General features: G+C 40.5%; 1 protein-coding gene across 11 annotated transcripts in view; it reads right to left on the bottom strand.

Moving 5' to 3' along the window:
- NFAT5 (nuclear factor of activated T cells 5) overlaps positions 1-18,592 on the bottom strand; it is a 59,498-nt gene that overhangs the window by 24,916 nt on the left and 15,990 nt on the right. For 7 of the 11 annotated variants that reach the window (XM_051805555.1, XM_051805557.1, XM_051805558.1 and 4 more), the window contains exons 2-3: positions 14,130-14,255; positions 2,957-3,515 (exon numbers count right to left, since the gene is read on the bottom strand). In XM_051805555.1, the coding sequence (XP_051661515.1) occupies positions 2,957-3,515; positions 14,130-14,255 (685 nt within the window). Of the gene's footprint in view, positions 1-2,956; positions 3,516-3,974; positions 4,037-8,025; positions 8,561-10,099; positions 10,168-14,129; positions 14,256-18,592 lie in introns of those variants that run through there. The other 4 variants (XM_051805566.1, XM_051805565.1, XM_051805562.1 and 1 more) reach the window with 4 other exon arrangements.

The raw sequence follows: 18,592 nt of genomic DNA, 5'->3' as shown, positions 1-18,592 counted from the left end.
TAAAATAAACCCCTCAGCTTCTCACAGGGAAAGTGAGAAAGAATGCTGGGCAGCCTCAGCAATGGCAACACCACTGCATCTTTCCAAACACCAGGCCTGGGAGCCAGGGGACACCTTGGCACAGGGAACGCTCCACGGAAAACACCACAGGAATTGCTCACTCTGACCCTGTCACACCGGGAAGTTCCAGCTCTGTAAACTAATAGGGAAGGCTGTGGTATAGTTGAATTTTGAAGGGAAGCATTGGAGAGCCAGCCATCAAAATGAAATCCACCTTTACACTCAAAATGTCATGTTTTAGCAGTGTGACATTAACACTGTTGTCTCTCCAAGAGTACTTTACTCATAAATCCCAATTACCTTAATTCTCAACAAATTGTTTTATACAGTATCATATTTAAGCAAAGAGATGCTCCCCACAATTATGTTAAAGTCTTTTCTCTAGAAAATTAATCGTTACTTTCAATCAGATTAGCTGAACCTGAGAGCCATTTAAAGCCTTCATCAGAGCTACCATGTGGTCTTTCTTCTCAGATTACAAGGATATATAATTTATGCATCCTTTTAATTCAGTTTATCCATATTGCTAATATTCACACCTGTACAAAACATTTCATGCACACGCATTTATTAATTTAACTGTTACCAGACAATGTTTCCTCTAATCTAGCACTTTTTTTTTTTTTTTTTAAAGAAAATAAATATAACTGGCAAATCCCAAGGCCATTGGAACAGATCTCCTGAGTTAAGTTTGGCCTGGTCCTGCCCTCAGGGCTGTTCCCAGGGCAGAGCTGAAAGCGAAAGTGAGACCAAGCCCATTGGAAACCTGAGCCCCTGCCCTAAATCACCATCAATTCATCCCTTTTAAAAAGGCCTTCACAAATTCCAAGTTTCCACAGGAATATATTCTTTCTCTTCCTGGCCTTTACAGACAACTGCGCAGAAGTCTCTTTAGAGGCCAATGCCATTTCCATTCCCCACGGAACACAGCTGCTCTCCTTGCTCTGTTCTGAAAGCCAAAAGTAACTGAACTCCCTTGGCCGAACTCCACCAGGCTGGGAAGTTTAAAACCCCCAGTCACTACGGTGACCCAGATTTGTAATGCCAAATCTCCATATTCCAATGGCAAAATGAAGTTTTCTAAGATCTTGGCCACTTTCTTACCCCTTGAAAGAGCGTTCATTTCAAGGGACAATTCTGTTACCTAAGAGTTTTCCTGCAGTTCAGTCTGGTCTGTGTGGGGAAAAGAATTCTGCTTTCTCCCCTCTGCATTCACAGAACTGAGGGCTGTTCACTGTTCACCCTTGAAGTTTTCAGGGATGTTACAGACTTGTTCTGTTTTTAGACTGAGACCTCATGTATCATTCCAGAGTTTACTAAATCTCCCTTTTCTGCCCCGAGATCACATTTACAGTCGCACAGTTCTTGCTTTTCCATAAAGCTTTTCCCTGTGTAAGGGAGAGCCTGGTCCCCAGGAGCTGGGGGAGGCACTTTCCTCATTCCAAGCTTCCTGGGCTCTACCAGGTACTAATATTTTACTTTATTATCATCTATTTTGGCTGGTGAAAACCAGAGTAGCCAAGGATAGAGCGGTGCCTGTGTGGAGACCCCAGAAGACCCCAAGCAAACTCAGTGTTCCCATCCAGCTCCACTCCTCCTGCTGAGCCTGGGGAAGCACCAGCACACTCAGGAAAGGTTCTTGGAATTGCTTTCTCACAGTGAAATTTTAAGTATGGAACTGCACTGACCCTGGGAACACAGACTCCAGGCTCTTTCCCTTTGGAATGGGAGAAGTTCATCATCTTTGCCATCAGTCAAATTTTAATATTCCCCGTTGCTGTGATGAACATCAGAACGTACTGCAAGCACAGACATAAAAGTAAAAACAAAATACACTCCTGCCCCCAAAAAAGCCCCAAATAAAAGAGCCAAAGCTATCCATTTGACCACCTTAAAAGTACTAAAGAAGCAACAAGTTAAAAAATAAAATAAAAAGAAGAAATGTATCAACACACTCTTGCAAACTGATGGATTTTTCCTCTTTAAGCAGCTACTGAAATGCATTCAGTGAACAGTGTGAAGTGGGAGATGAGAAGCCACCACCCAGGTGTGCCCACGCAGACACACGCACATGACCCAGAAGCACAGAGAGAAACAGGATTAGAGATTTATTTCTGAAAAAATCAAATACAGAAGTGAGTTCACAAGGCAAAAATAAAATCTGGTTCCCCATATTTGTCTTAACATTTCATAAAAAGTAAAGCACGTGTTAATTTAGATGATGAGAAATCCTAATGAGCCATTAACCATTAACTTCTACTCCCATTCCTCTCTCTATTTGATAAATAAAGAGACAAACAGAAGCAGGTGAACTGTACAGACTGAAATCCTCACATAAAATCCTGCAAAAAACCATTCACATTTAGGGTGCGCCCACTCCACTCCGCCTTTCTTTTTAAATACATTTTCACTGCTATTTTATAAATGGAATTGTGTGGCCTTTCGGGAATTTCACTTAAAGAACACAAATGAGCTCATCAGTGCTGAGTTTAATTGCTGCAGGGAAGTTTAGCTTTATCTTCTAAATAAAGATTAACAAGTCTAATGAGATCTTAGCACAGAATTATGAAATGGTTTGGGTTGGAAGGAACTTTAAAGAGATCCAGTTCCACCCCCCCGCCATGGGCAGGGTCACCTTCCACTAGACCAGGTTGCTCCCCATCCAACCTGGCCTTGGACACTTCTAGGGATGGGGCAGCCACAGCTTTGAGGGGAAAGAAGAACTTATGCTGGGCTAGGACAAGGCAAGGACAGCAGAGAAGGGAGGGGGTTTATGTGAGAACCCGAACAGAACATTGGCCAGGGCACGAGAGGACTTTTATTAGTTTGGGTTTACATATGGAGATAGAACTTTTTTCTTAAAACAAAACAAAACAAAAAAAAAGCAGATACCAACCCATTTCCTGCTTTTGAGTTGCCTTTGCTGTCCGTGCTGAGCTGAGAAAGGACATAGTGAGGCGCTTTGGCACTGTCGGCATCAAAGATATCCATGTTGGACTCTTCGCAATCTCGGCGTTTGATCCCTGGCCTCTGCTTTGGGTTGCGTTTGCGCGATTTACGTGGCACCTCAGTGTTATCATTGTAGGAACTGGTACTCATGTTACTGAAGTTGGAGGGTGAATCCTCCATCCACATACTGCAGCTCTGTTCTGACTCCAGTGCACAGCCCTCATCCTGGCAGGACATCCGACTGTTGTCCAGCAGGTCCTCGGGTGGTGGCGAGATGTACAGGACTGTGTGGCGCCGCGGCGTTGACTGGTGCTGCTGGGCTGTGTTACTGGTTATCTGCTGGTCACTTACCCCTCGGGTACTTACCCCCACGGCTGAGGAGCAGCTCTCCACTTGCATAGCCTTGCTGTCGGTGACTGAGGTAGAGTAAATGGTAGGACTGGAAGAGGTGGTAAAGGAGCTGCAAGCACCGCCCATGGAGGAAGAGGAAGGAGCTGAAGAAGCATCTGCGGTGTACAATTCACAAGTAAATACCAGAGCCGCGGCGGGGGCTGTGCTGGCTATAGCAGTCCCAGAGAAATCAAGGTGATTTAGGAACCGATTGCTTTCCCCCAAGAAATGTTTGGAATTTGGTTACGTTTTAGAATGGAAGTGCTTAAAGCAACACAGCCTAGCCAATACTTTGGAAATGTCCAAACGAGCCTTAGCACGATCCACTGTAATCAAATTTTTATGACTTAATGTTAATTCATACAAATGGCTGCGAGTAAACAGAGCTTTCATCGCCTCAGCTGGACTAATTATTGGTGTAGAAGCCATTTCATCTAAAATAGCCCCAAAGCAAAATGCTTATAAATCCACATTCAATGCCAATTAAACCATTTATTGTTGGAAATTTTTAAATTTTTTTTTTTGAAAAAGACGGGACTGTGCTTAGCCACAAAATATTAAAATAAGTTTCTAACCTATGAAGCAGAGAACTACAGGTCATTTTTAATGCAGACACTCCCTGCTTCAGAGGCAAATCCTGGAATAAAAATATGAGAAAATAAATGAGAAAAAGAGCTGCTGATTATTCCATCATAAATGAGAAATAAAATATAAAATCAACTGAGTTGGTAGGCAAAATGGAACTGGTATCAGTCACTATGAGTGAGCTGTGGATTGTGAAGGTTCAAAACAGGGCTGAAACATCTGTGTTGGTGACACACTGATCCAAGGACAGGGAATTTCTGTAATTTGACTTTTCCAGTCACTGAGACTGATTTCTCTCAGACTTTACAGTCCCATACTTGGGACAGACCTCTGAAAAATTCCTATTAAGCAGGAGATTTCCAACACCGTGTGAAGTCTCCAGAGGTCTCACAGCTCAATCTGGTTTAGAAATTATTAAAACAAACCCCTGAAGATTTCTGGAGAACACCATAACTGCTGCCAAGGAAGAATTTTAATGGACAAATCAGCTGAATACATGGGTTAAACATTCCAGAGGAAGCAGGATGGGCAAATGTAGGGCTTTATTTATTTATTTATTTCAATCACCTGTAGCTCACTGAGGAATAACTGAACTGAATTTTATAGTCAGATTTCAGCTTCTTGGGGGAAGATCATCCTGGTTTATGTATTTCTGCACTGCTGCCCACACCTGATAAACCAGAACCACTGAAATAACCTAATTTTGGAACACATTGTACATTAAATATATACATAATTATACAATGTGTTTGTTCAGCTAGTTACTGCTGTCAGGTAGGTAATCCCTATCATTAAGAAGAATATGATGTTTTCCTTTTTGCTACGTGGGATTTTTTTTAAAATCCAAAATATTATGTTAAACTCCCAAGTCTAAAAGGTTTAGGGACAGTCAGACTATTTTATCCCATTTTACCTAGTTAAAAGTAGCAGAATAAAGTATTTTCAGCCACGATATATATTTAGTTAACAGTAAAACTCAGCCAACCTTACCATAAATCCACCTACTTGGAATGACTGGTGGTATCAATGACTGATGATAAAGAATTTTTAAACTGGTTTTTTTTACAGCTTTTCTGTGCTAAATGAATGTAAAAGCAAAGCTACATCACTTCAGACTGTAAAATTTAGTGGCCATTACAGTTTATCGATAAACTATTCTGCTTTTATCACCTTCCCCAAACCTCCCAGTGAACCAGGAGCAGTTGAATGATACCAGTTCCATTTCCCAGTTTGTTCTTTGGCAAATACAGTGGCTGAAACTGGACAATTCAGTCACTTTGCATTCCAATTTAAAGGCAAATTTCTCCTTTCTATATCATGCATTAATGCAATGCTTCTTTCAAAAACAGTTATAGGATTGGCAAGAACTATTAAATCTAGATATTCATTTCAGTGACAATATTTAGGAGCTGATTTGCAGCCACTTTGAGTTGAGAAAGCCCGTTGCTATTGGGGATGTTTGTTTTGGTAAATTGAATTAGTTTCCATTCATCATTGACACCCTCAAAGAGAACCAGAACATGTTCTGCATGGAACAGGCACAGCAAGCACTGAGCTCACCCCGCTCAGCAAGTGCTTCAATGCATCTCCTGGCCAGGATTGCACTTTTCCCTCACTCTCCTAGGGAAAAAAATAAATACATCACTAAATAAAACGCTTTTGAGCACAAAGCTAAAAGAGCTCGTGATGGCAGTGCTGTTTTAGGGTGCAGCATTGTGCAATACTGAAGGTGTTACCATTCACTACCCCTCTCCAAAACAGTTTCTCCTCCTTTTTTTTTCCCCTAGAAGCTAAGAGGAATTTATATGTATGAATATGTGTATGTGGGGTTTTATACTTTTTAAAATTAAATAAACATTGTCCATTATAAATTGGTTACACTCTCCTCCATTTACCAGAGACACCCCTCTGGAATGACAAAATTAGATTATGGAAATAAATCCCGAATTAAGCAGTAATGGCAAGAAAACCTCTCTTTAGCCTTATATAATAAAGTACTGCCATTACCAGCCATAAATATGCAAGTGTTTTAAAGAATGTAAAGGCCACTGTATCCTCAGTTAAAATAAGTAAACATATATAAGAAAGTATGATAAATATTATAGCAAATGGAATAAACTGGCTGTATTGGAACAGTCAAAGACACAAATTTAAAATCTGTTTGGGGGGGATAAATTAGTAATTGCTTCAGTAACATTTTAAGTTATGCAAATACTAAGAAACATAACGAAATCTATGTTTTCTCAGTCTGCAGGCCTTGAGCCAACTCATCTTCCTTTGAACTAATAAATAAATTGGGTCAATCAAATAAGAATTCACCAAGTTACTGTAATGAATTAACTGTATTTTACATGGCTCCCATTTCGTTTTCTCATTTTATTCCGAAGCCAGGGACATTTGTATCTGACACCCAATGGAGATTTCTTGGGGGAAAAAAAAACCCCCTCAGTTATTCTAACTTAGCTGGTGCTGCTCTAAAAGGTGAGAGCATACACACACACACCTTTGCCACATACTTTGAGCGCTCCTGTTATTTTACTTTCTTTAGACACATATTAATGGGAATTGTTACAGGTGGCTCTTTTATTTGCAATTTAACAGTGCGTGCAATGACAAAGATATGGTTTTTAGATGAGTAGGTACATTTTGCAATAGAAGATTGAATATATTTAATTTAACACAGCCTCGAAATCAAACTTGCTTTCAGAGCAACAACACTGAAGAGAAGCCAAGTGCTTGTCATGGCAAATGTGCAGCCTCAGGATTAGAAATGGAATGTTCACCAGCATCACAAAGTGGGTATTTTCCTTTTTTCAATAAAAAATGAGAGAAAGGAATATTTCACATTAGAGCAACTGTGATCACTGTTGAAACTAAACTTCCCAAATCTCTTTGTTGCCATTGCTGTAACACGTAAGGGAACTGAAATAAGTAATTCAGATTTTGTTGCCTGTCCTACAAGCTTTTTCTCCCTAAAAGAGGCAGAATATCAGGCCTAAAACATAGTAAAGAGGTTTGTTCCCTGTGAGGAAACCAGGGCAGGCTTTTTCCTTCCAGTACCATAAAACAAAAATTTTTTACCTCCTACATTAGCAACTAAGGCAATGACAGATTTTCCATATCCTACTCTCTTGTGAAGACAAACAAGGCATTCAGCCTCTAAGAAAAAGGTCTGAAAGGCAGGAGAGAAAAAAAAAATCACTACTTGGCACTGAGAGAGTCTTTTTAGGTAACATTTCTGTGGAGCCAATCATGAAATTCTTGTTCATTCTTTTCAAATATCCTTAAATACAACAAGGATTATCAAGTTCTCAAAAAGAAACAAACAGTGTCCTGATGACCTTTTTTTTTTAATTGCAAAAGTAAGTAATTTCCCAGGCTGGAGAGTTTAAAATTGCAAAGGCAAATAAACTGGAGATATTTCTGGTTTCACAAGTTTTTCAGCCACCTGTGCTTGGACAGCCAGGACAAGCAAAAAGCCATTAAAGAACTAATTTTTCTCTCAGGGCCTCCCCTGCATCCCACGTAATCCCCTACACTCTGTGCAGAAAACGAGTGTCCAAAATGAAAACTCACCCCAGGGTGAGAATTAGGTGGTGTATAAGTTTAATATGTGAAGTACAACTTTTAATAAATGTATTAATTTATCCAACACGTCATTTTCTTGATGAGATTTTGTATGTTAATTGGTTTATTTGAACCCCTAGATACAGAAGAACAATTTCAGGGCAAACCCAGAAGGAAACTGCAAAATTTCCCCCATCAACCCTTGTGTTGTCAAAGGTTTTAAAGGTAAAACCCAGAACTTACAAAGTGGCTGCAAACCTGCTTTCAACACCTCACATGCCAAACTTGGGGTTCTACTTTTCTTCTTCTTGTATTACTGATGTCATGTCAAAAACTTTTTCCAAAAACTTTAGTTTCAAATCAGTATCAATCCACTATTCAGAAATAAAACAAAAAAAATTAAAAATAATAAAAAAAAAAAAAAAAAGAAAGAAAGAAAAGAGACTTATGAAGAAGTCTGAAAACAAGACCGACCTATACCCTGGGTGAGATTGGATGGGTTAAGTGTCTCTGGCACTATTTGTCTTCACTATTGACAGACACTGTCACACAACCCACCACTCGATGCCTGTCTCTGAATGGCGAAGCTAGAATGCAAGTTAAGTGTATTAATAGAGAAAAAAACTAGCATCCCAGCAAATATCATAAAGCAATCCAATTCACCAGTTATTAAACACACTCAGATTCAAGATAGGTAGGTTAATTTAATTTACATTAAGCCCCACAGTGTAAATTCCCCTTTACATTCCCATGCTGACCCAAGCAGTGTATTTATTATACTTTGGGTAAATACATTAATCAATGGTTTTGTTATAAATTACTCCCATTATTCAATTAACACTCAAGTTTAGGTATCTAAGTAGAACTTTTGTTAGTGGCTCACACACACCAATTCCACGGATCTTAGATCCTTCCCACTCAAAGCTAAAAGGCTGATTCCAAGCAGGCAGAACTCTGGGAATCTCAGCTGCTCTCCAAGCTCTACCTGTCACTCATCAGCTCTCTCCCCAACTGTACCCTGTATGAGGAAGCCAGGATTGATGGATCTGGCAAAGAACCTCAATTTAAGAGACAGACTATTTTATCTTTTAAATACAGAGTGGGGTTTTTTTTCCTAAGAAATTCAGAACTCCTCATGGTGTTCACAACACCTTCAGTACTGCTACAGCACAGAGGTGCCCAAATAGGACTGTTCTTGACCCTCACAGTCTTGGTTTTCAACTATTCCTTAAGGAACAGGGAATTCTCTTGTCAGGAAGTAGTTCTCAAGTCTTTCTGACCTAATAACAGGAGCCATTTAATGCAAGAAATTGTAAAAAAATCTCTTGGAATAATGTAACAACTTGTGTTTGATTGAGCAGTTCTGGAAAATTGGGTTTACTGACTATTTGAAATGCAGGAAGACTGAAAATTATCTTAATTTAGGAAGAAGATATGAACTAGACATGTACACTGATACAATCCTTTATATGGAATTCTAAGGAAGCTCGTGGAGTAGGAATGCACTTAACACACAGACAACTCCACACTACTAGAACATTCTAACTGAATTGCAGATAACATGTCTAAAGAGTTTCCACAAAATGGAAACAGAAAGCAAAACTTTTTCTTTGGCATTTCCCAGCTGTGACTTGTCACCAGGAGACCCTTTAGCACGATGAAGGAACCTTTCCACTCCCCTGAGCTGAACCTAATCGCAGCCCAACCTCTCCTGACACGGTCCTTCCAGAAGAAACACTCAAACCAATGCACAGCACCAGGAAGATGAGCTTTTAACAAGCATTGAGGTCTGGTTGAAATTCATTCTGTAAGAGAGAAGTATCTGACCCATGGCTGAAGCCGCAGACAGAAATCCCTGGAAGACATCCTCCTAGGAAATGACAGGAAGGCATTTCCAACTGGGAGGGCGGTAGGAAGAGGAAGAGAAAAGCCTACAAAGAAATGGAAGTTTTTACAGGCATTGGAGGTCAACTACAAAGAAGAATATTTTTTTCTGCTCATTTGTTTACAACGAGCAATCACAAGGCCAGGATAACAGAATTGGTACCAGCACTGAGATCCCCTTTGAAATCTCTGGTCATTATCTCTGCATCAACAGGAAAAACTGACTAATGACACCAGGAAGGATGATAAATGGACAAAATATTTTCATTAAAAATAAAAATGAAGAAGCCTGGCTCTAGCCACTCAGGGAAAACCAAACCAAAACAAACCCATCTCCATTTTGAGGCTTTATTAGAATCTTTAGTTTGAGAATGTTGAAAAAGCCTTATTTTGGCAGCAGAAAACATGAGCCTTTAGCACCCAGTGTCCACCCCAGAGATGATTCAGGTAACCTTATCCATATCTCTACAGTAGCAATTGAGAAGTAAAGCCTTATTTTCATAATTAAAATAACCAAAAATGCTAATGGCAATACTGCAGTAACAACTCTGATCAAAAAAGCCAATTACATCTGTTTGGGACAAGCAGATTGTCCCTTTAATTAAGAAGCAGCATAAAAAAAAGCATGGAATTGATGAAAAAAAGGCAAAGCTTTATCATTTACCTAATATTCTCCAAGGATACAACCACGGATGTTTGGGAGCCAGAAAACCTCACTACATCACAGATTAACTGTATCCCGATGTGGAGAATGCATAAAAAAAAAAAGAGATCAGTAAATACATTACATTTCAGTGGCATAAAATCTGTTCCCCTTTTGTTACAGCAAGAACACCACTCTGGAGAAAACCACTGGAGATTAGGAACTGGAAACTAAAGAGCAATATAAAAAATATGGAAATATATACATATTTGCCTCTGTGGGAAAGCAGTTTGAGAGATCAACAAACTGAAGCAGCTTATTCCAAGATTTGCTGCAGGAAGAACAAGGGATGAGGAGCAGGAAGGGAGTTTCTGTAACAGTTCATTAAGGTTCAGAAGGTTTGAGCATTCCTGGTACTGGAGATAAAAGATGGAAAAGCAACACTTGTTTAAAGAATATGGTCAAAAATACTCCTGATCATCCCCAAAACACAAGAATCAGGTGTTACCTACCAGTCCTTTGAGAAAGGACTTAAATTAGCAGAGTGAATTTTAAGCATTTGGAGATTCAATGTGTCTTGATCAACACCCAAAAATTGTTCAACCTTTCAGAACCAACTGAAGAGACTCAAACATCCCTCCTTGCAAATGGAGCTCACACTCTGCAGAAGCATGAGGAAAGCATCAGGCACATTTATTTCATGTAAGAGATCTCCAGGCACAGCTTACAATGACATTTCTCAGCATGACACCCTCATGCAATTCAAGAGTCTGGAAGATGATTCATATTTAATGTGTTTATGCCGCTGCACCAGGCAAAATCCTTCTTTTCCTGTCCCCTGAACAAAGACACTTGTAATTCAAGTAGTGAGCACAGAGAACGGTTTCCAGAGGTAAAAGCAGATCCTTTCCCTCCCTTCTGCTTTCCAGAAGAACGACAGAATTAAAAGCTTGAGACAGCAGCTCAAAATCCCAGAGTTCTAAGAAATTACACTTGCCTGTTTGATATTCAGAGAGTGGGTAACACCTCTTTTGTCTGGATTAATGAATAGGAGATATACATCTATTAACAAATTAATGAAAATCCAATCAGCAACATTCCATTTTCATACTCTTACAACTGTTCTGTAAATCACAAAACAAATTTCCAAATGGAAGAAGAACCAGAAGTCTGTCCCTGCGAGGTCATCACTGCTAAAAGCAGCCCATCCTGCTCCTTCAAAAAAACCAGGACTTAACTGCAGCAGTATTTCTCACCTATAATTCAGTTTATATGGGCAAAAACCCCAAAGCAAGGTGACAGAAAAGCCTCAAGTAAGCTGAATTTCAGCCAGATATTGCCTTACTCTGTGTTTTGGGAAGCAGAGAACAAACTGTGTTAACTACTACAGGAATAGTAAAAAGCTCTCACCACTTTGGATCATTCTCTGTCACAGAATTCTCTCATTATCCAGAGTAATCATATCTGGAAATGATTTCTACACACACTGCAGCCTGCAGTTCCAATTAGCCTTTTCTTTCTTTTCTTTTAAAAATGACTAAATGAGATTACCTACAACACTGTGGAGACTGAACTATCATTTCCCTCTCATTTCCCAAAAAAGGAGGTCTTAGAGCAAATTAAGAGCTGACATAAAAATTAAAACCAGAAAGACTTACACAAGACAAGGGAAATATTTCAGATACAGAACACCAGGTTGCCAAAGTCCTTCCTTCTCACCCTGTTCCTTTACAGTGTCAGCTCCTCAAAAATTTGCCTACAGTCTAAAAGTAAGCACTTGATGTATGCAAATGAATAGTCACTCTTAAAATACGAATGTAAAATATATATTTGTTTCCCTGTATAATCACTAGGCATGCACAAAGCCTGGGTTGATTTTCCTTTTAAGAAATCAGAGCCCAGCCCAGCCAGACCTCTTGTTACTACTCCAGACATGGTGACAGGGCTTGAAAAAGTGGTGGCAACTTTTCAAAGACACTGAAGAAATCCTAAAACAATAAAGAAAACAGGGAAACACCCTTTTATCTACAAACATGGTACAGCTACAGCAAGAACACAGCACAAACACTGCCACATTCAATGCGGCCCTCGCTTAGCGGGCAGTGTCATCAGCACTGAAAACAGAACTGGTCTTTGCTCTGTCTGGGGTTTTGTCAGGTTGGCTGGGGGTTCTAATCACAATTTTAACAATTTGGAGAAGTGTAGTTGCTTGTGCTTAATGCTTCTGATCCAGATTTTAATGCATCCAGGAACTTCACTGGCTCCAAAGTCCCTCCCCAGCTCTCTTGGAGCCCCTTTAGGCACTGCAAGGGGCTCTAAGGTCTCCCTGGAGCCTTCTCTTCTTCAGGCTGAACATCCCCACCTCTCAATTTGGCATCAGCTCAGTCTTTGTGAACCAACATAGACTCTGACACTGAAAAGTGCTTGTAGGAGAACAAGCAGGTCTCCTTTCAGGGTTAACAAAACACCTCAACACTAATCTTTGCATTTTTTTGTTCTTGTGCTGCAGTTTAACCCAAACACACCTAAGTCTTTCTTAATTTTTTTAAAGGGGCTGGACTGGCTGTTAGCAGACACTAAATACCTGGAGGTAACAGACATTTAGTTCCATTCAAGTTTTTAAGTCTTTTCTGTTAGATACAGAATTAATTAGCAGTTCAGGTCTGTCTGTGGATTTATAGTGTAACAGGGTTTGTGGGGTTTTTTCTTCACTTGTTTTTCAGATAGATGATTCTACAAGATTTGGTTGCTGCTGTCTGCGAACCAAACCCATCATTAAGCATCTTGGTTTTAGAAATACATGCCCAAATTACTTTTTTAGTAAGTGATATAAAACCATCAAATCCTTTCAATATAATAAACCATGAAATTCTTTCAATGACCAAGTTCCACTGTGCACAGTTAAATCCACAGGTTCTCTCAGGAGAGGTCTGGCAAAACATGAATGGTGAGCAGTGCTGTAAAGTTTCTCTGACAAGTCTACAACCACTTCAGGTTCTGATCAGGATTCCTGGACCATGCAAATCTGGGAAACATTCTCACACAAACATTTTATGCATATGAACTCAGAGAGAGAGAGAAAAAGGAATAATACAGCTATCTGAATCCTTATCTTAAAAACAGACATTTTTCTCTCAAGAAACAATTTCAGGCCAATTAGGAAAGTGGAACATGACCTTGTAAGAAATATGGGAATCGAATTATGAAAAAAAAAAAAACAAACAAAAGATGCACCTACAGGGAGAAAAATGGTATTTTTTTCCTCAATGCACAGATATTTACTAATATATACAGGATAACGAGAAGAATTCCAGATGCAAACCAGCACTGAGGCTAACATCTCAAATCAGATCTTTGTCCTTAAACCCTCACTTTTTTGTGTTTAACGAAGATCAATGAGAGTCTTTAAAGTCTAAAACATGGCTGGGAGTAAGAGAAAGATTAAAAGGTCATGCCTTTTTTTTATATATTGTCAATTAGGAAAAAACTAAACTGACCAGTTTACAGCAGTTCCAGCTGACATACAAAATCCTCAAGTACATGAGGATATAATGTAACACATCACACTAGAGTTGTGTGTGAAAGGAGTTCAAATACTACACTTCCTCAGGCCTCAAAGGAAAACATGACCTCTCTTCCTCCTTAGCTTTTGGTAAAAGCTTCATGGTCCAAAATGTCATCTCCCATTCCATTTTTATCCTACCTAGAATTCACTTTTACTAAGCATTCTGCTTTAGTTCCAAACAGGGATTCATCCCCTCAGAAGACAGAGTGCATTCTAGGAGTTAACAGCCCGTGTGGCATAACAGAGCAGCACAAAAGAGAATTTATTTCTTATGAAGATGTATATAAAAAACCACAGCAACCATTTACATAAAATACTTGGTAATTCTGATCACCCAGTTTAACGCTATCACCTAAATCCTCCTAGAATGAACTCTGTTACTTCTCCACAAGCTCTTTTTTACACTCAAAACTTTGCCAGCACTGTTCATGTTGGCCAGAACGTTACAAACCTTAAGAAAGCATCAGAATAAAGGAGAGTCCTTACCAGCAGCAACTACAGCTGGAGGCGGCGAACCTGCCTCGCCACCGCTTGTTTGGCTCATGGATGCTATGGATGTTTCTCTGGAAGGTGGTAACTGCAGCTCCTTTGGGAGAAGGTCATAGACAGATTCTGTTGAACAAAGAGGATTTAATCAAAAAGTTATTTGCGTTCAGTACAAGAAAAGAAATAATGTTTTTGCCTAAAAGATACGAACCACAACCCAACCCTTTCAGAACCTTTGGGAAAAGTTACATTAAGCGCTTGGAAACCTTAACAGCATGGAAAACAGTTATTTCAGAAAACAAACATTAAGACACACATTCTCAAGACTGAAACAAAGGACACAAACTTGTTCAAACAAAGAAATAATTCATGGACTTCCACAGAAACTGTTCTCACCCAGAACAAAGGGGCTGAGGGCATGTACAGCACATCAGGTGAGAATCACAGACAAACCTGCTCTCAGAATTCCAACTGTGCAACTGACATCCAAAGGAAAAAAGCCTAATTAAGCACCATCATCCCCAGAATAGCCTATAAAGTCTTAGAATCCCAGAATGGTTTGGGTTGGAAGGGATCTCAAAGTTTATCCAGTCCCACCCCCTGCCATGGGCAGGGACACCTTCCACTATCCCAGGTTGCTCCAAGCCTTGTCCAACCTGGCCTTGGACACTTCCAGGGATGGAGCAGCTGCTCTGGGCAACCTGTGCCAGTGCCTCATCACCCTCACAGGAAAGGATTTCTTCCCAACAACCCATGTAACACTGCCCTACTTCTCCTTTATAGGAAATTCTTATAAATATTATTTAGGTGCTTGAGACAGATATGGAAAGCTCAGTTTTTGAAGGCTTTTTTCCCCCCTTACAAAGCAACAATTATACTCAATTGATCCTAAAGTAAAACATATTTGTAATTTTTACAGCAATTCTGTAAAAATCAGAAAAGTCACAGAGTTGACTAAAAAGCTTTAACTGCATTAGGACATAAAAAATGAGGCACATAAGACAAAGCCTAGGCAGATACACACCCAGCAACACTTGTTCAGACTTTTTACTACGAAGAGCAGCTGCATTAGCATTTCCTCAGACATGAGTGCAGCAGTTTGTACAACCCCTGGTAAATGAGCCCTGGCCTTTACTCGGGCTGGCACTGGCACTACAGCCCGCAGGAGGGGAGTAGAATCACAGACAGGTGTTCGGGGCTGCTGCTACTCACAATGTTTAGTGAGGGGCCCCAAAATAAGGGATTGCAACAGTGTGTGTGTGCATGTAACTAAAGAAACCTTTGTATTTTGTATATAAACTGAACAAACACATATACTTCCATTCCTTTCCCCTCAAGAAGTTATCTTTGAGAAGCGAGTTGCTCATGACTCATAAAATATTCAGTATAGATTACAAAAGCTCCTTTCCAAATCCCAAGTTACTAAGTAATTGTGATCTTTTCTCTTTGGGCTGGTTCTTGGGGATTTTTTTTTTTGTTTAAGAAATTTATTTTTAACTTTCCAAGTGACGAAAGTTCTGTCAAGCTCTTTGCTTTAAAGGGATGCTCAGATCCAAAACACCCACAGAATATTTTTTCCGCAGGGAACACATGACTTTTGCAGTAATCCACAATTCTAATCTTTGTGAATAATTCCAACAATATGATAAAGAGGGAGGGAAGGAAAAGCCAGCATTAGAACTGAAGCACATTCCCAAAGATCACAAGACCATTAAGAGCAAATCTTTAATTTCATGCTTCATTGATAAACACCAAGTTACTTGAAACATGGACTAAACTACGACCCCCAGCTTTTATCCTGATACACCTGGAGAGCACAGCTAAAGCTGGAGCTGAGCCCTACACCTGCACAAGAGGCTGGAATTAACCTTGGGGGCTGTAAATACGAGAGGATGGTGCAAGTTCTTAGGAAGGAACTTTAGGTCTCCTGGGTAACACATGAGGAGGAAAAGAGATCAAAACCACACAATTAAAGACAGAATGGGGAAGACATGGAGTTGTTGGAGCAAGTCCAGAGGAGCCCACAGAGATGCTCCAAGGGCTGGAGCCCCTCTGCTCTGAAGCCAGGCTGGGATAGCTGGGAATGTCCAGCCTGGAGAAAAGAAGACTCCAGAGAGATCTTCCAGTGCCTAAACAGGCTACAAGAGAGCTGGAAAGGGACTTGGGACAAGGGCCTGGAGGGACAGGACAAGGGGCAATGGCTTCCCACTGCCAGAGGGCAGAGTTAGATCGGAAGAAATTCTTCCCTGTGAGGGTGGGGAGGCCCTGGCACAGGTTGCCCAGAGAAGCTGTGGCTGCCCCGTCCCTGGAAGTGTCCAAGGCCAGGTTGAACAGGGCTTGGAGCAACCTGGGATAGTGGAAGATCTCCCTGCCCAGGGCAGGGGGTGGGACTGGATGAGCTTTGAGGTCCCTTCCAACCCAAACTATTCCATGAATCTGTGAACAAATAACAGAAGCTTATGGTCAAATCCAAACTTTCAGAAGAAAAACAACTCTCCTGGCTTTTCTCAGAACAGATGCAGCTTCACAGCCTAAAACACATCTTTACTGAACTGGTTTTCAACACTTCCCTGAGGAATCCCAAGTGCCTGGGTACCTTTAAGAACTCTTGCAGCCACAAACCTGCTCTACACACATCAGACTTCAAATGAAACTTTGTGTTTTCACCTAAACACAGGCCAATGTTTATATATGCTGCACTATAAATAGCATTAAAGCAAAAACTGACAAATTCCAGAAACATGAGAGTTGTCGCAAGGAAACTAATTCTTCCCCAGAGGATACAGCTCCCTCCCCGCCTGACACTGGGTTTAAAAGCTGAAGCCATTGCTCAGCTCCCCTCCATTGCCACGTTTTACACACGTGTGCACACTCACCAACACTATCTGAAACTTCCTGCTGTAACTTTACGTTGATTTATGTGGAAAACACCCACTAAAGGGAAAGGCTGCTATGGAAATGCAGTATTACATTGAAAGGCAAAAATAGCATTTCAGCATCATTACGTATTTCTACATAATTAGCAAGAAAAAAAAAAGGCGCAGACAGAATTCCTGCTTTCAGCAGCCAGTGCTGAATCAACGAGGGAAGTTTCAGCTGTCTGACAGCACTAAATGTCTTGTAATTTATTGCTGATTTAAATTCCCCTGACAAATAGATTAGTTGAGCTCAAGTTTCTGGGTTTTTTTTGTAGAAGTAGCTCCACTTATACTCAACATCTTCCTTAATCACATTTTCTTTCTTCACAAAGGAATCAAGGAACACGTGTTTCAGGACTGGTTTTATTATGAAATATAAAGATAACAAAACACTAATGATCAGCCAGGAGTCCCACACACTCATTTCCTCACACAAACCCTCACGTGCACTTAGGTAATCAGTTATTAGACATCCTATCTACAGTAAACTTCCAAATCTCCTATCTTTCCTCAAATTATCTCACTTAGACAAGCCCAGCTTTGCAAATTCTGCCCCTGAACTCAAGGACACATGGGGACAGCAGATTTATAAAAAGTATTTTAAGTGTCAAATTTCTTGAACTGCCCTTTATCCGATTATCCTGCCCCCATAATCTCTCATCTGAGATCAGCTGCTTGGAACTTTGATCTTCCTGCCAGTTACACTGACGGTCCAGAAAATTCTATTTCACATGGTTATATGGACCAGAACTGCAACAAACATCAATCAGGATCCAACACCACAGCACCTGACATCTGAGGAAGACAGGATTTTGTTGTGTACTGCTTGAACCTGCACAAAACATTCAGAATTTATATATTAATAAAAAATAATGAAGAAATTTTAGGAAGAAATCCTTCCCTGTGAGGGTGGTGAGGCCCTGGCACAGGTTGCCCAGAGCAACTGTGGCTGCCCCATCCCTGGAAGTGTCCAAGGCCAGGCTGGACGGGGCTTGGAGCAACCTGGGACAGTAGAAGGTGTCCCTGCCTAGGGCAGGGGGTGGGACAAGACGAGTTTTAAATCCTTTCCAATCCAAACTATTTCCTGAATCTCTGAAATCGGTTCATTTTAAGTTAAATCAACTGCACATAAGGTGTCTATGGCAGGCCTGGACACATGGCCATCCATCCACACAAAATATATCCTTGGGTCAACATGGATCTGGATCAGTCCCAGCAGCTGATGACAGAAGCTCTGTCTTTGGGGGAGAGAGGAGAGGCCTTGGAAAGATTTAGGAAAAATAATGCTGAGAAGGTAGAAAAAAACAGGAGGTGAGGCTGATGTGGTGATACTGCAATGCAAGTGCAAAAGGTCAGTGGTTCACGATGGTCAAGTTATACAAGCTCTCCCTCCTCCTGTTTTACTCACTTCCCCTTAGTGCACACACACAGTTGCACTTTGATAGGAATGTTTCTGGATTTCTACACACAGCCTAACCAGGCTGAGTTACAGATATCTGGGCCCACACCAAAATCCGAGTGCTTCGGCCTTCCCCCATCTCCACC

Source organism: Manacus candei, unplaced genomic scaffold (assembly GCF_025592945.1).
Source record: "Manacus candei isolate 608988 ecotype Guabito, Panama unplaced genomic scaffold, ASM2559294v1 h1tg000065l, whole genome shotgun sequence".
NCBI classification, from domain to species: Eukaryota; Metazoa; Chordata; class Aves; order Passeriformes; family Pipridae; genus Manacus; species Manacus candei.
This window is presented reverse-complemented; position numbering and strand designations above follow the sequence as displayed.